Source organism: Stenella coeruleoalba (genome assembly GCF_951394435.1).
Source record: "Stenella coeruleoalba genome assembly, chromosome: 3".
Classification (NCBI taxonomy): Eukaryota; Metazoa; Chordata; class Mammalia; order Artiodactyla; family Delphinidae; genus Stenella; species Stenella coeruleoalba.
In genome coordinates, this window is record NC_137148.1 from 126928650 (window position 1) to 126953486 (window position 24837).

Here is a 24837-nt window from a genome sequence, read left to right on the forward strand (position 1 = left end):
GGACCTGTGGATCCTGTCCATCTTGACGCTGGAGCTGTGCACACCTTGCTGGATTACGGATTATGTCCCCACTCTTAATCTTTGCTCTTTAAACATATCTGGAAAAGAGGACACCCTTTGTCTACCAAATCACCATCAGCCTTAGCTGGCTGCACCTCCTTCTGTCAGGTGCTGCCTCTTGGATGCCCCCTGGTGGCTTCCTCTTGCATAGCCCCACTCAAGGTGTGAAATTCATCGTGTGAATTGCCAAAAACCCGAATGGAATCAAGAGCCTTCAGTGAGAGAGCTCTCAGTGTAGTGGAAAGCTAGAGACGGAAAGAAAATAAATTAAAAAAAAATTTTTTTTAATTACCATCTAGACCTTGTAGCTGGTGAGTCCGTGCTTGTTTCACTGTGACTTGACTCAGAGAAAGGTAAAGCAGCAAAATATAGATAATGCATATAGAAGAGATTTATATCATTAACTGTCAGGTGCTGGTGGGTAAGAAGCAGTGCCATTTTCACTGAATAAAAATGGTGGAGTTGGAAAAGGTGAGAGGGTCTTCTGACTGGATCAGCTCTTCCAGGGCCTGGTAGGTCCCCATCACAAAGCCCACGAAGCCCAGGATGCTGATCAGGGCGTCCTTGATGATGGTGATGGGACTCATGCCCTCTGAGTAGTAGGTGGTGATCTCCAGGAGGGGTGGGATGATGAGGGCCAGCGCACTGCTGCTCAGGGAGCCCACCAGAGAGAGGACCAGGTCCAGGCGGGGGATGAGGATGGCCAAGATGCCTGCGGGAGATGATACGGGATAGAAGGCTCTTCCCAGGCTTAGCCAAAATTTTAAAGTTTGTTTTAAAAATCTTTTTCTTAAAACATATACCAGTTGTTTCTCATACATTCAGTTACTTAAAGAAAAAGTTGAAACTCCTGTAATAACCCCAATCACATTCACTAGAGGTTTATACATTAAAATTTTGGTGTGTCTCCTTTCAATCATTTTCAACCAATTATTGTTCAAATATATATATTCATATTGTTGGGGAGAAAAACCTTCCCTCTTACCATTCAGGTTCAAGTGTTTGGGGGCCTGAGAATTTAACTGACAGTTAGGCAATTAACAGGCGGAAAGACAAAGTTTATTTAGGGCTAGGGAGCCTTCAGATGAACTGGCTCTCCAAACAAAGAAGGGGAACTGGATGGGGGAGAATTAGCTTCCATGCAAGAACAAGTGGAATGTATGACATTCTCTGATAATTTAAGTAATTACTCAGTCTGTGATGATGGTTAGTCTTCTTTCTGATTGAAAATCTCCCAGAAAGGGGATTTATGGTGCCTGTATTTTTCAGAAGTTCCTGCTTAATTCAGCAAAGGAAGTTTAGATAAGGGTTTGCACCCCCTGTGGCTGCTTGTTCTAATGCTTTTAGCCTAAGATAATTTTTATGCCACAGAAGTACATTTCGAATCTCTACATGTTCAATGATTAAGCTCTTACTTAATAAATAACACTAAATAACAGTGCTGGGAACTGTCCAGCTGTTTGGAATGTGTCAATGTACAAAATAGACAAAAAAAACCCCCCTACCTTCGTGGAACTAACATTAATAAGTAACAGGACTGCAAGAACCTCTTACTTGCAAACAATTAGAATGTGAAATTATTGATAGAAAGGGGTCTTCAGTGGGAACAAGATCACAGGGTCCCTCTAAAGCAGTATCTTCTCCAGGTTTTATATACATGTCAGAAAACATCTAACGAAGAAATACTAAAAGCTAAAAAGATTTTGAAATTATATATATAATATATACGTATATGTGATTATATAATTATATTTTATAATTATATAATTATAATATGTAATATATATAAATGTTTAAATTTTTATATATAATTATATATTATTTATATATGTATATAGTTTTTTTTGTAGGCTGTTTTATAGGCCTGGGATTTTACATTTTTTATTTTACCTGATGGACAATTTTCCTAGTTACAAAGAAAGCCCAGAAGGCTCCCCCGGGTCTCCTAGGATGGAGTGTGGTATAACAGAACAAAACAGGACTGGAAGGCAGGATTCTGGTTTCTCCCTGTGTGGCCTTGGGTAAGTCTCCACCCGTTTCTCAGTTTTTTCCCTCATCTGCCAAATGGAGACGGTAGCTATCCTTTTAGGTATTATGGTTCATACTGCAAATGGTGTTAAAGTTGTTTTTTGGTTTGTTTGTTTTTTTGCGGTACGCGGGCCTCTCACTGTTGTGTCCTCTCCGTTGCGGAGCACAGGCTCCGGACGCGCAGGCTCAGCGGTCACGGCTCACAGGCCCAGCTGCTCCGCGGCATGTGGGATCTTCCCGGACCGGGGCACGAACCTGTATCCCCTGCATCGGCAGGTGGACTCTCAACCACTGTGCCACCAGGGAAGCCCAGGTGTTAAAGTTTTAAATGAGTTAATTCGTGTAAAACACTCAGAAAAGTTATTTTTGTTATAATTTCATTATTACTTTATTATTATTACTTGTTTGCAAGTAACCATTTGCATATGTACTGACTGGGGCAATGCATACAGAAGCTTAAGGAATTGTTATCTTCATATCTGGGGCAAATTCATTGATCTTTCTGGAGTCTCTAATATTCTGAAGGGTAGTGTCCCTGCTCCTAGGACAAATTGGGAACAAATAACTTCAAAGGAAGAAAATCAGTGTCCCATGATTTATATGGGCTGGTCTAGCACAGCAAGAATCACAATTAAAAGGAGGCTTAGGGACAGCTGGGCCATGGCAAACGCAACACAGGAATCTCTGTCATCTTCGCCTCCACTAAAATACTTACAGAAAGGGGCACCCTGGATCATAGGGCCTGGAGCACAAGGAGGGCTGCTGAGGGGGTGAGTGGGGACAGTTGAAGCCAACAGGTGAATACCAGCCCATCGGAGGCCAAGGCACTGCTGCCAATGGGGATGTGACCCTAGGTTTGCCAAATCATTTTATTTTTCCCCCAATCATTAGAAATCTGCATTTGTATGTGAGACGTCTCCCACATTTTTAATGTTGGCCCAAATTTATACAACGTTATGAGGGTGAAACAACATACCTCTGATGCCAGATTAGACTCACTGGCCACCATTTTCAACCTCTGTCCTGGAGGTGAAGGGTGATGGGCCTGGACTTGGGTTCAAATCCCACCTCTGGCACTTCCTGCCCAATTACTTATCACTGTCTGCTTCAGCTTTCTCATTTACAAAGTAGGGTTTATCACAGTCCTACCTCATAAGAGTTCCTGCAAGGACTGAATAAAATACTATGAAATATGGAACAGAAAGAGCTTAGCACAGTGGCTGGCACATAGTAGGTGGTTAATAAAAGTCAGTTCTTATTGTGATTATTATTTGATAAGTTGTCACTCCCTCAAGCTGGACACCGGTAAATCTGTCTAATTTGCTACATGTAAGAATTAAGTTGCCCCTAAAGCATAAATGAAATGAATTACTACTTGGAAAGCCTTAGAATGGTCCCTGAAACACAGTTAGTATGCAATCAATGCTGGTTATCATGACTATTGTCTACCATCTGGCTGATTCCTGATAACCCTCAGGAAAACAGCAATGAGGTGCTCTGCCTTCTACTCACATGTCAGGCTGACCATGGCGAGGCGGATGAACAACTCCAGAGGCAGTGCCCAGCGCTTTAACACCTGGGAGGTGGCGAAGGGAATGATGATTTCTGCAGGGACGTAGAACTGCAGGGCGTAGGTGCACAGGATGCCAATTATGTAGAGGATCTTGACCGACTGGTACAGCCTGCAGGACAAACCAGAGCAGTGCTCTCAAGGCCAACGTGCTCTGACACCTGACCTCCTTGTTATTTTGTTTTTGCTTTTTTTTTTTTTTTTTGGCCTCTCTGCAAGGTATGTGGGATCCTAGTTCCCCGACCAGGGATTGAAAGCCCCTTACATTGGAAGTGTAGAGTCTTAACCACTGGACTGCCAGGGAAGTCCCTGGCCTCCTTGTACATTAACCTCTGACGTTGGAACAGTCCCATAGGCAAATGTTTCCTTGTCTGAAAATGATGGGGAGGGACCTTCTATGAGAGGAAGTCACAGCAGAGCATGCAGTGGAAATAGAGAAATAGATTCAAATGGAAACCGTTGAGAGGGTCATCTCTACATAAAAAGAATCTCAGGTATGGGTATATATAACACCTTCATAAACCATCATCACTTGATGCTGAATTTTAGATTTTAGGAAACAGAGGCTCAGGCCCGGTACCTTGCTCAGGGAGATACAAGTGATAAGGGGTGAAGACCAAAAAACTTGGGTCTAAAAGATCTGGTCTTCTGTAATCTCTTTTCTTAGGAATTCTCTGGATCCCCCAAAGCACCTGGCATATAACAGGCTCTCAACAAATGCTTCCAGGTGGTTGAATGAACTGCAGAATCCCAAATCCTTGAGGGAAGAGGTAGTCTACACAGAGGATTGTGTGAGGGTTGGGGGATAAAAGGAGAGGCAGGGTTGCTTGCAGGCCTCAGACTGGGGGCAGGAGAGCATGTGATGGGGGATGCTGAGTTTTATCGATGCCTTCTTTGACCAATGGAGATAAGGCTTTTTTCATTTAGCCCACTAATGTGGTAGATGCATCTGGCACGTTAAATAAACCTGTATGACTGTGTCTGGGTATATTTAGTCCATTCCTTAAAAAGGCAAACTTCCACATCTCTGTGTTTCTTGCTCACACTATTTCTGCTGCCTGGAACACCCTCTCTACTCCCTTTCCATCTGTGCAAACCCCACCTATTTTTAAAAATTCCCATCTTTACAGGAGGTACTACATTGCAGATGCTTTTAGGCATGCCCAACTTAATCCACATGATAACTCTGCTTTTTAGAAGAGGAAACTGAACATCAGAGAAGTTAAATAAACCATCCATGACCATGAGCTAGGAGTTGGTGTAACTGGGTCTTGGATTCAGAGGTGCTGTCGTTGTCCTTGTTTGGACGGAGTTCTCATTGGACAGGGAGATTCCCTGTTCTCCCATTCCAATGTACTTTCTTTCCTTGGGAGTCCCCAAGTCCTCTCCACTATTCTGGAGGGCTTCTTTTTCTGTTCTGTGTTGTATTTGTGTACGTACACTATCCATTCCCATTGGACCATGAGCTGAGGAAGATAGTGAAGCTCAAAATCATAGTCTACTCACATCAGCACCCTCCACACCACGTGTCTAGACTGGCATCTGTGTGTAATTGGGATGCAGTAAATGATTGATGAATGATATTGATCAAGTTGGGAAAGGAGCCCCATTTAGACAAATTAAGCCTCCAAGTGACCCTTAAAAAGACAGGCACCTGGTAATTAATGACATGCCTCAGTGTGGGAGAAAGTGCTGCACAATGTGATAGGGGTTCATCTGTCTATTTAAATATCCAGTGTTGAAGTCTGGGTCAGCTAACTGTTATATGAATTGGGTCACTTGATATAAACATTTTCCAGATTCTAATGGTCTTCCCCAATTGGTTCTTGTTTTACTACTTTTTCATCCTAGCTACTCTGCAGGACTTGGTAGTGCAGCCTTAGTAAATGTAATTGGAGCCACCCACCGGCTCCACTCTCTGCCTCTTGCCCTTCTCTGTGCCCCTCCTTTCTCTCTTTAGGTGACCAAGGACTCTGACTTCTCCCCTCTCTTCCTAAATCATGTCCTTCCTCATACTAAGCTAGCTATCAAGGCCTCACTCAACATGGGAGGCTGTTGTTGAAGAAGAGCTCCCTGGACAGAGAATCCAGAGCCCACGGTTCCAGTGTTAGCTCTGTTTCTCCCTGTGGAGACCCTCCAGACGTCAGTTTACCTTCTGCGGAAAGGAGGAGAAAGTGACCTATATGTTCCTGTTCCCACTGGCCCTGAGTCCCTACCACCTGAGAGCCCATAGAGTTACCAGCAGTTGGGCAGGTTAAGGGTTATGCTGGCCTTGATGTCATTTCCGAACCGCAGGTAGCCCAGAGTCCCGATGCTGATGTAGAGGGCAGTAACGATGGACATTCCCAAAGACAGGATGACTGGGAAGCGGCGGGCATCCTTCATCTTGTTTTCCAGGGGCAGAACCTACAGAAACGCCCAATGTAAGAAGAGAGGAGGAGAAAGAGGAACACAAGCATAAAGAAGAAAGGCATGCCCCTTCCGGGCGTATGTACACAAAAGAATCGGAAGCAGGAACATGCACAGATATCTGTATACCTACGTTCATAGCAGCATTATTCACAGTAGCCAGAAGTTGGAGGCAAGCTGAGTGTCCACCGATGAAGGAATGGATAAACAAAATGTGGTCCATACATACAATGGAATATTATTCAGCCTTTCAAAGAAGGAAATCCTGACATATGCCCCAACATGGATGACTCTTGAAGACATTAAGCTAAGTGAAGTAAGCTAGTCACAAAATGACAGATACTATGTGATTCCACTTATATGAGGTAACTGGAGTAGTCAGATTCAGAGTCAGAAATTAGACTGGTGAGTCCCATGGGCTGGGGGGAGGAATAAATGGGGAATTATTGTTTAATGGGTACATGGTTTTGGTTTTGCAAGATGAAAAGAGATGGATGGTGATGATCTTTGTACAACAATATGAATGTACTCTATGTCACTGAACTGTACACTTAAAACTGGTTAAGATGGTAAATTTTATGTGAGGTATATTTCACCACAATTAAAAAAAAAAAAAAAAGAGGGACTTCCTCGTGGTCCAGTGGGTAAGACTCGGCGCTCCTCATGCAGCGGGCCCGGGGTTCGATCCCTGGTCGGGGAACTAGATCCCACATGCATGCTGGAACTAAGAGTCTGCATGCGGCAACTAAGAAGTCCACATGCCGCAATGAAGATCCTGCGTGATGCAACTAAGACCCAGCGCAGCCAAAATAAGTGAATAAATAATTAAAAAACAAAAAAAAAAAGGAAAGGAAGGCCTGCAGTCACAAGATGATCCCTGGACCATTCAGAGCTGGAAGCACCCTGCGGGTTGACCAGACCAAGGAGCTCAACTCCCTGGGGCGGCCCGATCTGGCCAGCAGGTGCATTTTGTTTGGCCAGTCTTTCAGACAACTGAATATGAATGCCTTTAAGCACAACATTCTTTCTCCACCTACCAGGCCCACCTCTCCCTCTCACACTGACATATACTTGGCTTCTCCACCCACGGTGTCTTCCAAAAGCACTTGAGTTTGAGGCTCCCAATTCTAGTGCACTTGCCCTCTCTGTACGGATGGGAAGGCCAAGACTCAGGTTATGCAGTGGGCTGGCAGCAGCACTGGGACTAGAGCGCCCTGGCTCCCCAGAGGCACATTTCCCCACATACCATGTTCTCAGGATCCTTCTTCCCCAGATGCATATCTGGCTCTAAGAGAATCCAAACTGCGGCCAGCCTGCCTCTTGGGCCTGTTGGGCATTCCAAGGTCTCTTCTATCTTTGGTACCAACTCTTTGGCCTCATCTCAAAATTTCCTCCTCAGACTTCTACTGACCGAGGGCCCACCCTCACCTTCCCCTTCTCCTTGATCCAGCCATGTGCTAAGCACACTTCATGCACCATTAGGGTGATCTGTGCCTCAGTTTCCTGATCTGAAAACTTACCTGTTAGAATCTTTTGGAGAATTACATGAGCATTGAAATGGCGCACAGTAAGGACTTAGTAAATGTTAACTACAATTATTTTGTAATACTGCAAAGACCACAACTCTATGAAGCTGGTACTTGGTGTAATTCTTATTTTATAACAAGGCTCTGAAGATGATATAACTTACACCGAGCTATACAGCTTGGAAGTGGCAGAGGAAGGCTGCAAACCAGGGCTGTCCTCCAAAGTCCAAGCACTTCTACCCCTCCCTCCCCATGTGAATGGCAGACACTTGAGGGGAGTACGTGTCTGGGACTTTCCACTTTCTTCTGGGTTAGGTGCACGTTCCTAGATGCAGCAGGTGCTTGGGAAAATGTCCAGGGGATTAGGTGAAGAGCAATCCAACGTGAGGTTTCCTACCCTGCAATACATTTTTGTTGCATAAATTCCCCAGGCTAAAGATGATCCTTTTACAAGGCCAGCTCATACTAAGTAGAGTAAGTTCCCTACATAAGAGAGAGTTTCATTCTGAGAGCGCATTCATAAGTCCAATTTGTTCACAGATCCAACAAAGTTAGCCTAGGTACCCAACTAACACAATCAGCTATATAGTGCTGTACTATAATAAGTTTATAATACTTTTCACACAAATAATACATAAAAAACACACAAAAAATAAACATTTTTAATCTTACAGTACAGTACCTTGAAAAGTACAGTAGTACAGTACAGTACGACAGATGGCATACAGGGGCTGGTATGGAGTGAACAGGCAAGAAGAGTTACTTACTGGAGGAGGGAGAGGAGGTGGGAGATGTAGAGCTGAAGTATCGTCAGCAATAGGACACAGAGGGCAAGCTGCACAGTTTCACTCCTTGCGTTCGCATCTTTAAAAGTTCCCAACTTGAAGGTTTGTATGTAGGAGATTTACTGTAACTGGCTTTCTCCCTCCGCCCCCTGCGCCTCCCCACAATCAAAGAGATTAAATGGCCATTCACATAAAGTGGGAAGGTCTCTGGCTTGGGAGTGAATAGTACCAGCTGTAGCAGTTCCCAGCTGGTGACGCAGCTCAAGACCCTGTCCCTCTTTGGGGTGAGGCTCCTCTTCTGTAAAATTAGAGACTGGAATAGAAGGTTTCTAAAGGTAATTTGAACTCTGATACTAATAATCATTAGCACATAGTAGATGTTCATAAACACTTACTGAACATGTAGAATCATCATCTTATAGTTGAAGAATTAAGGTTCAGAGATTAGCCTGTGACTAAAGTTAAGATTCCAGCACATTCTGCCTCAAAAGTCATTTGCTCAACCACTCTTCTTTTTGCCATGACTGTTCAAAATTCTATATATAAAGTGCTTCCGGTCCCATTAAGGTGGTGTAAGCACATTGCACCATATCTCTCTCACTAATTAAAACTAAAAGCCCTGGACAGAATACATAAAGCAACTATCCATGAACTCTGAAAAGTATATAATAGAAGGTGAATTGCTCAAAACCAGTAAAAATGGCCATCATGGCAGTGAGCTTCCTGATTTTTTTTCTTCTTGTATCTCCTAGTTTAGACTCAAGGAGATTCCAAATCCTAAAACTATGTAGTGGATGCAGAGAGAAAAAACTCAAAAAGAAACCCTCTTTCTGGCCAGAGGGACCTAAAATAGGGGACCCTGTGGGACAGACAGCATGGAGAAAATCCCTATTATTCTGTTTCCTTTTTTACTCTCCAGGCCATACTCCCCAAGGCAAGTCTCAGTCACAAAGCAGCAATCTGTTGTATCAGGGACTGTGGCGGTTACGTAGGCACCTAAAAATCTGAGACAAGACAAACTCTTTCTCTTGGAGCAGAGGAACAGGGAAAGAGGACTTTGGGAGTCGAAAGAGTAAAGGGGGAATCGGATTGGCTACATAATTTGTGGGGCCCAGTGCAAAATGACAATGCAAGGCTACTTGGTCAAAGATCAAGAAATTCAAGATGATGAACACAGGGCATTAAACCAAGTGTGAAATCCTTTTAAAGGCAGGGGCCCATGTGACCACACAGGTTACATGCCCAGGAAGCCAGACCTGGAAGGAATCCCTATTGCTCTTTTCTTCTCTTTTTACTCTCAGTGGTCACCCTCGAGTTAGGCCCAGTCACAACAAGTGTATAGGAGTATAAGGAGGCTAAAACCCTGGCTTTGTAGCCAGAGGACCAGAAAAAGAAGCTGCTGGGTGAATGTGCAGCACACTGGTGAGTGTGCAGGAAAACACGGAAAGGAGGGAGCCAGAGAAAGTGATTCCCTTCATCCCTGTGAATGAAGTCTGGGCTTAGCCCTGAGCTGTACATGTATGGAACCGATGTGAAGCATCCAAGTAAAGGCTTTGAGAACTACTGTGTAGACAGACCACGGTCTGGCCCCTGGGTAGCATATAAGCAAGGTGAAGCCAAATATCACTTCAAAGTCTTTGAAAACTAATCTGATACTAAAACCATGGTCTACTGAAGGTATATCAGGACTTGTAGTTTGAATCTAATCAGATTGACTGCTCGCTAAAATACAAAAGTCAACATTCTCCAGAGGATTTTAACAGCCTCCAGAGTCTCATAAAATAATATCCAAATGTGTAGGATACAGTCTAAAATTAATCAACATACAAAGAACCAGGAAAATCTCAACACTGCTCAAGGGAAAAGACAACAGATGTCAACCCTAAGATTACAGGAATTATGAAAATATCAGACAAAGACTTTAAAGCAAGTGTTATAACCATCCTCTGTGAAGTAAGGGAGAACACTGTTGAAACAAATGGACAGATATAAGTTCTTGGCAACGAAGCTGAAGGAATAAGAACCAAAGAACCAAATGGAAATTTTACAACTGAAAAACCCCACTGGAGAGGTCCAATGTAAATGACAGAACACAGTCAGTGAACTTGAAAATAGATCAATAGGAACTATTGAATCTGAATATAAAAGAGAAAAAACGATTTTAAAAAATGAATAGGGCCTCAGAAAATAGCGGGACATATATCAAAGTGTCTAACATTCAGGTCACTGGAGTCCCAGAAGGGGAAGAAAAAGAGATTGGTACAGAAAAACATTTTTGAAAAAGAAAACTTCCCAAATTGTAAAAGACATATATTTACAGATTCAAGAAATTAAGTGAATTTCAAACAGGACAAATTCAAAGAAAACTAATCCAGACAATACAACTGCTGAAAACCAAAGATTTTTAGAAAAGTATCTTGAAAGTAACCAGATAAAAAACAACATCACATATAAGGGAACAATGATTCAAATAACTGCAGATTTCTCACCAGAACCACTGAGGGCAAAAGGAAGGGATACCATATTTTCAAAGTGCTAAAAACAGACTGCCAACCTAGAATTCTATATTGTGCAAAAACATCCTTCAGGAATAAAGGCAAAAAATAAAGATATTCTGAGATTAAAAAAAAAATGAAAAAAATTTGTCACCAGTCTAAAAGAAATAATGATGGAGTTTGTTCACGTTGAAGGGAATGATGCCAGAGGGAAACTTGTGATTTCAGGAATAAGGAAAGAGCAACAGAAATGGTAGGTACCTGGATAGATACATTAGACTATTTTTCCCTTAGTAAGTTTATCAAAAGGGCCATGTGGCACTACTGAAAGCAAAAATTATAACATTTTTCTGATGGTGTTTTGATATATTTAGATGTATTGGGTTGGCTGAAAAGTTTGTTCGAGTTTTTCCTAAAAAATCCCGAACGAACTTTTTGGCCAAACCAGTAATACATATGGTCATTACAACAAAAAGGGGGTAAAGAAAAAAAAACTCTACAACTATAAGATTTCTATAGTTTACTAGAAATGATAAAATATTAACTGTAAGTAAACTGTGAAAAGTTATATATGTATACTGTAATCCCTAGAGCAACCATGAAAAGTATTATAGAAAGAGATATAGTCAAACCTCTGACGGGCAAACTAAAGTAGAATACTAAATAGTATTCAAAGAATCCAAAAGGAGGTAAAAAGAGAGAACGGGAAAGCAAAAGGAAGGGTAGAACAGAAAACAAATAATAAAATGCAGACCTAATAAACATAATAATTACATTAACTGCAAATGGACTAACCACACCAATTAAAAGACAAAGATTGTGGTTGCCAGGGCTGGGAGCAGAGGGGAATGGAGATTGACTGCTTACTGGGCATAGGGTCTCTTTTTGGGATGATGAAAATGTTTTGGAATTAGACAGTGGTGATGAATGCGCAATATTGTGAAGGCAATGAAAACCACTGAATTATATATTTTAAAATGGTTAAAATGGTGAATAATAAATAAATAAAATTAAAAGGATGGAAAATTAAATTAAAATTAAAAAAATTAAAAGGATGGAAAAAAATGTATCACACAAATATTAATCAGGACAAAGTTGGAGCTCTAATATTACATGATTTTAAGGTAAAGCTTGTGTTATCAAGATATTTTGGTATCGTGAAAGGAAAGACACATTGATCAATGAATCAGTATAGGAAGTCCAGAAATTGACCCATATTCATATATCGATTAGCTTTTTAAAAGATGCAAAGGTAATTCAGTGGAGAGTAGATAGTCTTTTCAACAAATGATGAAGGAATAATTGGCATCCTTAAAAAAATTGAACTTCAACCTATAAACACTTTTAACAGAAATTAACTCAGAATATATCATAGATCTAAACGTACAATGAAAACAAAACATTTAGAAGAAAATATAGGAGAAAAGTCTTCGTGACTTTGGAGTAGGCAAAGTGTTTTAGATAAAACTAAAGTTTTAGATAAACTAAGTAGGATCCATAAATGAAAAATTTTGATATGTTGAACTTGATCAAAATTAAAACTTTTTCTCTATGAAAGACAATGTTAAGAGAATGAAAAGACAAGCTACAGACTAGAGAAAATATCTGCAAATTACACATCTAATAAAGGATTTGCATTTGGCATATATAAAGAATTTTTAAAACTCAGCAATAAAAGACAACAACTCAGTTCTTTAAAAATTCGCAGATTTGAACAGACACTTATACCAAAGACGATATACAGATGTCAAATAAGCCCATACAAAGATGCTCAAAATCAGTGGTCATTAGTAAAATGCAAATTAAATCACAATCAAATAGCACTACACACCTATTAGAATGGCTAAAATTTAAAAAAACACTAAAAACACAGATAAGAACCAGCAAAGATGCAAAGGAATTCTAACACTCATACATCTGGTGGGAATGCAAAATGGTATAGCAATTCTGGAAAACTGTTGGGCAATTTTCTATAAAGTTAAAGATACATTAACATGTCACCTAACAAACCTACTCCTAGAGAAATGAAAACATATGTTCACACAAAACCCTGTACACAAATGCTTACAGTAGCATTACTCATAATCGTCAGAAACTAGAAACAACCTAAATGTCCTTAAACGGGATGGTTCAACACATTGTGGTACTGCTCATACAGTGGATGCTCAGCGGTAGAAAGCAGCAAGCTCCTGATGCATGCAACCACGTGGATGACTATATATGCAGCTAAGTGAAAGAAGCCAAGCTTAAAAGGTTACATACTGTATGATCCCATGTGGATGGCATTCTGGAAAAAGTGCAACAATAGAGACAGAGAACAGAAGGTGGATGCCAGGGGTTAGTGGGAGTGGGGGGAAGTTGACTACAAAAAGGGCAGCACAAGGGAGCTTTTTATGGTGGGGGAATTGTTCTGTGTTCTGATTGTGGTGCATCTATGACTCTGCACTTCTCAAAACTTAAAGAGATGTACACCAAATAAAAGTGAATTGTACTGTATATAAATTAAAAGTAAACTTAAAAAGCATAGAGGTACAAACTACTACTTGCAAAATAAATGAGTCACAGGTATGAAATGTACAGTACAGGGAAAACAGTCAATAACTATGTAATATCTTTGTATTGTGACATTTATCATAACTAGACTTACCATGGTGATCATTTTGAAAGCCATAGAAATATCGAAGTACTATATTGTAAGTAACAGGAACTAACATAGTGCTGTAGGTCAATTATAAATATAATTAACACTATTCTATATATGAAAGTTGAGTAAATCCTGAGTTTTCATCACAAAGAAAAAAATTTTTTTCTATTTCTTTAATTTTGTATCTATATGAGATGATGTATGTTCACTAACCTTATTGTGATGATCATTTCATGATATATGTAAGTCACATCATTATGCTGTACACCTTAAACTTATACAGTGCTGTATGTCAATTATACCTCAATAAAACTGGAAGAAAAAAATTATACACAGCACTATCCTTCCTCAAGTGTGGAAGTAGAGACTATATAATAATCCATTGTAAATAAACTGTACTTTCCAGTTTAAAACTCCTTTATGTTTCATAAAAATCCTGTAATTTAAGTTGTACACCTCCATTTATCTTGATTTTTAAAGATTAATAAAGACATGTTGATATGAAGATAAATGTTTAACAAATGTACTGGGACAGGAATAAAACTCTCCCAACTGCTCTAACCTCTCTGCTATAACCTACTTTCTCCTGCTGGTCCAAAGTGAGGTCAGAGGTTAGTTTCTCCCGTGCACACAGAGCCCAGAGCTCCCAGCTCCTGTTCAGAAGGCCACCCACAGCACCTTGGAAAGTCTACCCCAATTGAAACCTTACCACACCAATGCTTTCAAATGAAAAAACGGCTGTTCCGAAGAAGAGCGAGTAGGTCTTCCAATTTGCTACCAGTGGCAAGCGGCTGGGGTCTGGAATTCCCTATGGGGGAGAGAAATGTGGTAAAGACATTTTCTCTCAAAGCATGTTTGGGATCCCTTAAGAGAAGAGTATTCTGAGAGTAAAGCTGAATTATAAAAAAAATTGAATATCAAGCAATTCAGAAAACTTCACAAGGAAGTAGGCCACAATCAGAGTTGATTTTAACGCTTCCCAATAGCAAAGAGCCAGAGGAAAGAAAGATTAAGGTATTCTCAAAGTACTGAAGGATCAGGGATCTCACAGAGGGAGTCTGGTTTATCAGAATCCTTCAGAAGACAATCTTGCACACCACAGGTTAGTACTAGCCTAAAGTGCCCAAGAACACTTTTTTTTTTTTTTGGCGGTACGCGGGCCTCTCACTGTTGTGGCCTCTCCCGTTGCGGAGCACAGGCTCTGGACGCGCAGGCTCAGCGGCCATGGCTCACGGGCCCAGCCGCTCCGCGGCATGTGGGATCTTCCCGGACTGGGGCACGAACCTGCGTCCCCTGCATCGGCAGGCTGACTTTTAACCACTGCGCCACCAGGGAAGCCCCCCAAGAACACTTTGAATGTACCAGTGGTTATAGACGTGGGAAATTACTTTGACTATAGTTACAGTGATATTCTAGGGAGCCCAAAGTAATTCGTTACATATGAAAGTCCCCTTTTCTTCTTCAATGAGCTGTAAACAGAAGAAGAAAAGTGTGTGGAATAAATATTTTATGTACCCTGTGACCTAGTATGTGAAAATAATGACAGAACAATTTCTCTAACTGAGCAACCTCTGGAATAGTCCAAAAATAAATCAGAGGTAGCTATTTAATTGGGAAATTCAATTTTGTAGAATCTATCAATATTGCCTTAAGACTTATCTGTGGTTATCCTAAAATATTTGGCTCATCTCTTATTTTTACTAAATTCCATGGACAAAATAACGTTTTTTTCTTGTGACTTCTGAAAGAGGAAAACATCTGAAAGGTATTAGGCATGCCAAGGGTCTTCTGGATTTAAATTTCTACGTAGGCTTGTCCATTATAAAATGAAAATTAGAAAGGAGAGAAAAGTGGGAAACTGAGGGAAAATGAATATCCATACTCAACTTCAAAGACGTGTGATTTACATCATGATAGATTTGTTTGTGGTCTTTCAAGACTTTCTATTTATACCTCTGTGACTAAATATTAGTTGTTGTTGTTTTCTCTTGAGTTCCCTAGGGGTAATTTTGCAATTACTTGGAATTATAGCTTAGAGGTTGTAAGACTAGTTCAATAAGGTTTAGCTGTGGTAGAAAATCCTGCTTTTTATCTGCCTTTTGCTGCTATCCAACCATTACAGGAATGGTCTGTAGTTAACCAATCAAGATATTTTCCTTGCAAAGCATAATTTTTTTCTAAAACCAGGACTTGACATAAAACGAGTATTGGAGAAGCAACATCAAAGAGGAGATACCCAGAAAAATGAGAGTGTGCAGAGACAGCTTTGTGGAAGAAATGTTACAGTAAAGTGGGCTCTAAGCTGAAGAGGGAAGTGCATATATATCTACCCTCAGGGCTGGCCCCAGGTGTCAGTCTATCATTGATAAAAGGCTCTGCCCACTAGAGGAGTGAGGAGTGTGGTGTGCTAACCTGGATGATGGACTGGGTGATGATGATCAAGCTGACCAGCATGGTGATGTTGGCCAACAGGGAGAAGATGGACAGGGCTCGGAGGTTTCTGACGAACACCAGAAGCACCAGGAAGGGCAGGAAGGCGAGCATGTAGAGTCTCGAGTCCATGGTGGGCGTCAGGATCACTGTCCTGTTGTAATGGCAGTTGTTGGTTGTGCTATTAACCGCTTCCACTACCTGGGAGACGAATGGGAAAAGCAAGGAGAAGATTCGATGAATTTTCTGGCCACATCATTAGCTCAGAGCCTGGCCCATAATCAGACCCCCTCACAAAAAGCTGGCAGGTCTCACGTGCCAGGGTCTTAGAGTGAGTTAGAGTGACTTTAGGATTTCTTATTGCAAATCTTCTGCACCATACTTCCTCAAAAGAGGCTGCAGAAATAACTTTAATAAAAAACGAACTTAATAAACATAAATACCTAAACTTAGAGTGGCCATTTGTTAGCTTTTGGCAGCGCAGAATCCATTCCTCTTGATTTTCATTTATTTTTGGCGCATTCTCTCTCACCTGAATACAACCTTGGTGGACTGTAAATCACAATCATGTGGCAGAGCCAAAGCACTGCCTCTGACTCAAGCACAGGCACTCACATCTCTCCCTGGAATGTGAATCTAAATAACAAGCAAAGTGACACAAGGCAGACCTAGAAAAGGGTAAACAGTAATTACAATAGGGAATCCCTGAGGAGACTGCTCATCAATTCTATCGACATGCCCCTAGCTGCCCTGGTTCCTGTTCCTGTCCTTTTCTGAGACCCATTTTTTTTTTTTTAGTTTTCTCTGTCATTTTGGAAGTTAGCTAATATTCTTCCACTAAACTCATTTTCTGCTGAAGTTCCACTGAATCTGTTTCTTTTGCTTATAACCAAAAAAGCTCATCACTTACTGTTTCTTAATTGGACCAATACTGACATTTTGAGTGAGAGAACTCTTCCTTGTGAGCATCTGACCATTCACTGCAGGACATTTAGCATCTCTGGACGCCACCCAGTAAAAGGTATTAGCATCTCCGCGTCACTGCGACAAACAAGGAACACCCCCTGCACGCTGTACAAATACCTCCCAGCAAAGTGGGGGTAGGAGGGAGGGTACCACCCTCCTTTGGAATCAACATGACTTAATGACTACAGTCTTATTGTGCAAGCAACACAGTCCACTGCAGAACAATTAGCAACTAGATTTAAGCAAGAAGAAAATGTAAAATCAATGATAATCTCAGTACCTATGGGTTGCCATGGTAATGCCTTGCAATATATTCATCTGTACATTTTCTATGCAGTATCACAAATTACATGTATTACACGCATCCTTTTTATTTTACAAGACTGAAATTATAGTATACACTCTTATTTTGAAATCTCCTTTCTGGGACTTCCCTGGTGGCGCAGTGGTTAAGTATCCGCCTGCCAATGCAGGGGACATGGGCTCGATCCCTGGTCCAGGAAGATACCACATGCTGTAGAGCAACTAAGCCCGTGTGCCACAACTACTAAGCCTGTGCTCTAGAGCCTGTGAGCCACAACTACTGAGCCCATGTGCCACAACTACTGAAGCCTGCACGCCTAGAGCCCTGCACCGCAACAAGAGAAGCCACTGCGATGAGAAGCCTGCACACTGCAACGAAGAGTAGCCCCTGCTCACCGCAACTTGAAAAAGACCATGCACAGCAACGAAGACCCAATGCAGCCAAAAATAAATTAATTAATTAATTAAAAAAATAAATAAATCTCCTTTTCATTTAACACATCATGAATACTTAAATAAATCATTGTCTTGTTTTTTTCTGATTCCTCACTACAGTAGGAAAAATACTTGGAACATTAGCCAGGTATTCAAGGCCTTCCATAAATGGACCCATTCAACCGTGAAAGCTCTTCCTCTCCCAAGGCCCACACCTTCTTCTACAACCACTTGTATTGCCTCTCCTGAGCAAGTCCCGTACATTCCTGCCTTCGGGTGTTTATTCCTCCTCCCACCTTGGCTGCCACTACTTCTCCAACCTGCCCGTCAATGCCCAGCTCAGGTGCATCTCCTCAAGGGGGGCTTCTCTTGCTCCAATGATCTCTCCTGCTCCCATACATTTCTGCCCCTTAGTTCACAATTAAGCATCCCCAACCTCAGGGTGTTAGTGGAGTCCTGACCCAACACCGACATATTATATTGATATTTAGCTTTTTATATGTCTTAGAGCACATCCCATTTAGTCTGCAAACTCCTTGAGACAGTGCTTACCTTGTCTCTAGACAGATGATTGATAAAGTTCTGCTAATGTCAGATTGATTTCCAAGCAGCAATCTGGCAATTAAGAGCCTTCAAATCAAATTCCTTGACCCAGTAATTTTACTTAAAAAATACATATACTAAAGTAATAAAGGGTTATACAAAGACTTGTACAGATTATAGTAGAAAAACAGAAAATATCAGATGATAAAAGACTAAGTCATCTGTATGATGGAAAATTATAAAACTATTAAAAATTACACTAAAAAATTTAAGGACATCTAAAAATGCTAATCAGTTAATACTCATTTAAAACCATCCATGAGTGGTTGGATTAAGAATAATTTTGTTTTATTTTAAGAAGCAGTATAGCACAGTGTTTAAAAACTTGAGCTGTGATGTTAAAAAGGCCTGTGTTTTTAACCTTTGTTCTGTGACCATATTTATATACATTATAGAGTTCATAACATCAGTTTTCTCATCTGCAAGATGGGAATAACCATAGTATCTACTCTGATAAGACCATGGAGAGAATTAAATGGGGGAAAACTTATAAAATGATCACTGTACCTGACACATAATAGAAGCTAATTCTGAATTCTTACTATTTTTTTCCTTCTTTTTAATTTTTTGTTTACATTTCCAAGTTTCTGGTATTACTATAAACAGAAAAAGAGCCCTGAAGAATAGTTTTCTTTTTTAAGCTTATTGATTAAGGATAGCCTCTGTTATTACCCACATTATTTTGCTCAAACTGCTCCAAGATAAATATTGGGTTAGATCAGAAGAATTTCTCGGGGACAAAAAAACTGTTAAACCAAGGAGATTAAACAGCTAAAGGTAGATACAGATGGCCCAAAGATTAGGTATTATTCAAAAAGACCTGTATCAGTTTAAGAAGAGTTAAGGATGATTACGTACCAAGGCAGGACGATTGACAAAATCCAAGGTTACTTCCAGCTCAATTTTAAAGACCAACCTTGAGGACAGGTCCAGTTTTAGAGACAACTCTTGGACAAAGGGTACTGTGGATAAAGTAACCACTTACAGAAATCTGCAGATATGTGAACTGGGGGAAGCCTGGGTTCTTTGATAACACTCAGTTTAACTTTCTTCATTGTATGATGAGGATACTAGGGCCCAAAGAGAAGAAGCTATTTGTTGAACAACTAGAAAAAGAGGACCCTCCTTTTCCATGTTCTTTTCCCTCCCACCTTCTCTAGAAGACTCTACCTGCTTTAAATTATCAGCCAGAAACACAATGTACACGCAGCAGAAGCCCATCTGGGTGACTATAAGAAAGAAGCTCACGATACGCCTGAAAGAGAGGAGAGAGAGAAAAAGAAAAAAACTTGTTATAAAAGAAGAGCTGGCTTGTCATTTCCATTTCTGTTCCCAGGGGTTGGTAACCCTCGACCAGCACCCTCGGTCCTGCTACCACAATCAACAATGGGGCAGTAGAAGGGATGTAACAATAGTTCTTTGAAAAACATGTTTCTCAACCACCTCCACACTCTCAACTCAGCAGTGGTAAAATTCTTCATCATCAGGAACCTTGCCCCATACCCAGCTCTGTGTTGATACTAACTGATGTAAGGCAATAGGCACAACTTATTAGCAATCATTAAAATTTTTTCCTACCATGTGCCAGACACCATATTCGGCACTGAAGATACACAGACAAATAACACGTGGTCTTTTCCTCTAGTGGTTTAGAGACTAGTGGGTGAGATGGATAAAAAATAATATGGCGGGACTTCCCTGGTGGCGCAGTGGTTAAGAATCCACCTGCCAATGCAGGGGACATGGGTTCGATTCCTGGTCCAGGAAGATCCCACATGTCGTGGAGCAACAAATCCCGCACGCCACAACTATTGAGCCTGTGCTCTAGAGCCTGCGAGCCACAACTACTGAAGCCTGCACACCTAGAGTCTGTGCTCCACAGCAAGAGAAGCCACCGCAGTGAGAAGCCCGTGCACTGCAACAAAGAGTAGCCCCCGCTCGCCGCAACTAGAGAAAGCCCGCATGCAGCAACGAAGACCCAGTGCTGCCAGAAATAAATAAATAAAAAAAATAATAATATGGTACTAAGGGCCATGGTAAAAAGGGCATTTTATCCGAATTAAAGAGCAGACAGCCTTCTTAGAAAAAACCAATACCTGAGCGGGAGTCCCTTGGGAAGAGGAAGAAAGAGAGTGAGAGAAGAAAAAAGGAATAAAGAGGAGGGGCAGATGGTGAAGAAGTAGTGAGGAAAAAGCATTTCAGCAGAGGGATTAGGCAGATTTCTCTAGCTGCCATGTGGAGAGTCCATTGGAGCGGGCAAGACTGAGGATGGGAAGACCAGATAATGGAGGTGAAAGATGGCAGCCACCTGGACAAAGACGTAGCTGTTAGGGTGAGAGAACTGAAAGCATTTTAAGAGATACTAGGGAACTAGAATTTACAGAACCTGGTGACTACCTACATCTAGGGGAAGGAAAAAGGAAGTGACTTAAGGTGAGTGACAAGTTTTTAGCTTGGACAACAAAATGAACTGGAAAACTCAGAAGGAAGAACAGGTTTTACGGGAAGAGGAAGAAATGGCACATTCAGTACCTGTATTGTTGAGCTTGAGGTTCCTACAGGAGACATTCAGGAGACAACCATATATTGGGGTCTGGAAATGTTGATTTGTCAGTGATGGATAAAGCCTTGAGAAGGCAAATTAGCGTTGGAAAGTGTGCAGAGTGAGAAGAGAAGGCAGCATTCCAAACCCTAGAGAACACCAACATTTAAAGGGAGGACAGAAACAAAGAAGCCTGCAAAGCAATGACCAGAGAGGTAGGTGGGAAACTAGGATGAAAAAGGGTTTAACAGAAGCCAAGTGAAGAGAGAATGTCTGAAGAAGAGAACAGTCAATTGTACCCACTGCTGCTGAGAGGTTCTCTAGGGCAAAGAAGGTACAATAGGGAGGTCCTTTAGGACATTGATGGAAAGGACTTCAGTAGAAGTATAGGACAGGAAAGCCAGGTGATCCATGAAGGAGGTGTGAATGGGGTGTATGGATGTAAAATTAGAGGGTGGGCTATTCTTTCATAAAGCTAGAGTGTGAGTTCCAGTCTTGAAGGTGCCCGTTTTGTTCATCATAGTAAACCCACTGCCTAAAGCACTTCCTGACACACTGCAGGTATTCATAGATATCTGTTGAATAATCAGATAATAAATATGAGATAGAGGACGGTGTAAGGTCCAGGAGGCTTTATTAATTTATTTTATTATTTTTAAGATGGAGATACATGAACACATTTCAATGTTGAGAGGAAGAGCCCATAGTTCAAAAAAGAAGTTCAAGTTATAGGAGAGGAGATAATTAGTGAAGTGAAATTCCTAAATAGAGCAGGAAAATCTACCTTACATGCCCAACAATAGGTAGAAGGATCTGACGCATTGCGACAGGCAAAAGCCACCTCTTGGGTCACACAATTGGGAAAATACTAGAAATCATCCCATAGCCTTCCTAGTCTGCTCATAGGCTGAATTTATTAATTCAGTATGTGAATGGGCTTTGGGTCAAGAGACGTGCCAGACCCATGATGCTCATGAGCAAGGCACGCCTCAGGTAGTGCAGTTTGGGGCATCACAGTTCAAGAGAGACTTTGATAATCTAGAGGTGAGTAGAAAAGAGTAGACAGACAGGGTGGGGAGAGGTGGGAAAACAAAGACAAAAGGGTAGATTTAGTCCCAAGTACCAGGAGACAGAAGGCGTTGACTGTTTCCATCATCTCCAAAAGCAAAAAAGTGGAGGTTGCAGGAGGTAGACTTCAGCTCACCAAGGAACCCTCAACGTCTTGGTCTTTTTCTCTCTTTTCTTCTCACTATATACTCTCTCCCTAAGAGACCTCTTCTGTCCCCTGGCATCATAGCTGATGACTTCAGTGTCTCCTGCATGAAGACAGGTTCAAACCTATACATATAACTACCCACTTGACATCTCTGCTTGAATACGCGAAACAGAAGTCATCAGAAGCCTGAGTCAACCTCGACTCTTTCTTTCCTTTCCCCACAACTCTGGGGCCCAAATCATGACCAAATTCACTTTTCTCCATCCCCACTGCCACCAGCTTGGACCCAGCCATCACTGTCACCTGCCTGGACATTGTCAACAGCCTCTTCATGGGTCTAAGTCTATTCTTGCTCCCTTACAATCTCTTCTCCTTACAGAAGCCAGACAGATCTTCAGACAATGCAAATATGATTAAAACAGGAAAGCCTCTGATTAAAACCCTCCAATGGTTTCCTGGTTGCTTTTAAGAAAAGAACAAGACCTTGAAGAGGGTCTAAAATGTACAACTTGTTTGGGCCCTTGGATCCTTCTTCAGCATCATCTCCCTATCTACCCTCAAGCTACCTGAAACTGTCACATACTCCCTCTTGCTTCAGGACCTCATAGCTTGCTCCTCTTCCTGGAAGGCCCTTCAGTCTCCTGCCCACTTTTCCCTAGGTAATTCCTCATTCCTAAGAATGCCTTCCTTCAGAACTCATCTCAACTGTTCCATCCTAGGAAGCCTACCTGAACCTACGTACATCTCCTTACCTACTTGGTAGCAACTAGTACTTCTTTCCTTCATGGTACTTATCCCAGTGGCTATTAAGTAACTGTGTCCTAAACTGTTTAAGGTCTGTGTTTCCCATTGGACTATGGATTCTGCACAGGCAAAGCTTTGTTTGCCTTGTTCCCCACAGTATTTCTAGGGCCTGGTACACAGTCGCAACTAGATAAATGTGGTTTAATGAAAAAGTGAATGATATTCAAGTTGCATAGCAAAGGAATGAGAACCCTGTATATACAAGGAGTGGGGCTGGATCAGGAAGACTGCCATTGAATCCCTTTCATGTGAAGTCCAGCGTTCTGTGTTACACGAGCCAACTGTCCAGGGAAGAGAGCATCCCTGACAGCCACATGTCTTCCCTACTTTGGGCAAAGCAAAAACAAGGTACCTTCCCCAGTGTGCGTGGTTCCGGAGCCAGGTGCTGGGGCTGGCTTCTAGTCCATGCATCACCGTATCCCCGTAGTCCATAAAGGGCTTGTTAAGTCTGCAGGAGAGACTGCATACAGTTACCAAGAGGCAGTTTAAATTAAGTTAATATACTGAAAAGTCAGGAGACACATAGCAAGACAGAACCCAGCTAGAACGGAAAGAACACTGGGGCAGAAACCCAAGTTCTAGTTCAGGTTTTGACACCTGGTGCTATTTCCTCGGTGGCTTGTTTTCCTTACCTGTCAAGTGGGATGGTGACTGTATAACATGGGTAATAATACACACCTCGCATGGGTACAGTAGTTCTCATACCCTTGATCCCACTGGATCCTCATGACAATTCTCCGAGGCAGGGTTAGGCATGGATTGTTTATGCCCAATTTATAGATGAGCCAAGCAGATAAGCACAATGGCCTGATTGAGATCACCTAATGAGTCATGTGGTAGAGCTGCATTTAGGTCCCTGCCCCAAATGCTTTTCTCTTTTTCTTGGCCTTGTTGGAAGAAATTAAGAAGTGAACTCTTGTTATATGTGGGATGCTTCTGGGATGTCCCTGAGAACCAAGTACCAAAGGAAGTGACAAGAGGACGGTGTTTTCCTCACCTGTGGCAGAAGCGCTGGGCACACCTGACCAAGATGTGCATACAGTGGCAGGAGATGAAGCCCATGGCCAGCAAACTGAGAGGGCCCACCTGGAGGAAGGGCCAAGGGGCAAGGGAAGAGAGAAGAGAATGGACTTGTGAATAACTCGGCCAGGAGAGATTTGGTAGTGCAGATAATATTCCAAACTCAAAGAATTTTCTAGCAAACTGGTTTGCAAACCCTTTTCAGCAGTAACAGCGATTCTTTCTTTTCTTTTTCCTTTCTTGAAGTATACTTGACTTACAATGTTATCTATTCTTGCAAAGATGCTCTCAAGTCGTACTCTGGGAAAGTGCAAAAGGCAATCACAATGGGGTATTGTGGAAGGAGTAAGGGCTCAGAATTGCGGTCCTTAGTGGCCTCTGAGGTGCCCCTGAGAGCGAGTGCTCTAGAGAGCACAGCTGGAAAACTAGTGATAGTCCAACCCTTGCATTCCACAGGGGAGGAAGCTGAGGCCCAGACAGTGGACAACTGACTTGCTGAGGCCACTCAGAGTCTGTGGCAGGGTCAGAACTCAAACCTAGGCTAGATATCTAGACTCCAAGTCTGGACCAAGCTGCCTTTCAGAAAGATTGCTCACTGTAGGCTACTAAAAACCTTTAGAGGCTGTCCTCCTACCTCCTTGCTACCATCCAGTTGTACTGGCCCCACCTGTGGCAGCCCCTCTTACCAGGATGCCTGCATTCTTCATAGCCAGGGGTAGTCCCAGGACCCCTGTGCCTATGTTACCTTTCACCAGGTGAACCAAGGCCTGGAATGCTCTAAAGGAGAGGAAAAAGACATGAGCATATGGGTGTGCAGAGGTGAGGAGATCCAACAGGCATTCTGTCCCAGCGTGCCCACACCTGAGCTGAGCTGGATAGGTGGGCTCCTGGTTGTCTTTCAGTCTCCACGGCCTTTGCTGGCACTCTGGGTCTCGTGTAGGATGACCAACCATCCCAGTTTGCCCAGAACTGTCCTGGTTTTATCAGCTAACACTCGATAT

At 41.9% G+C, this 24837-nt stretch overlaps 1 protein-coding gene across 4 annotated transcripts in view; it reads right to left on the reverse strand.

Annotated features, from left to right (window-relative positions):
• Positions 1–474: 474 nt before the first annotated feature.
• Positions 475–24837, reverse strand: part of SLC36A2 (solute carrier family 36 member 2) — a 73929-nt gene continuing 49566 nt past the window's right edge. For all 4 annotated transcript variants that reach the window (XM_079916086.1, XM_079916084.1, XM_079916085.1 and 1 more), the window contains 9 exons: positions 24523–24613; positions 23814–23902; positions 23169–23264; positions 19425–19509; positions 15930–16148; positions 14227–14325; positions 5898–6064; positions 3601–3770; positions 475–772 (listed from right to left, as the gene is read on the reverse strand). In XM_079916086.1, coding sequence (XP_079772212.1) covers positions 501–772; positions 3601–3770; positions 5898–6064; positions 14227–14325; positions 15930–16148; positions 19425–19509; positions 23169–23264; positions 23814–23902; positions 24523–24613 — 1288 coding nt within the window. In that variant the 3' untranslated portion in view covers positions 475–500. The remainder of the gene's footprint in view (positions 773–3600; positions 3771–5897; positions 6065–14226; positions 14326–15929; positions 16149–19424; positions 19510–23168; positions 23265–23813; positions 23903–24522; positions 24614–24837) is intronic.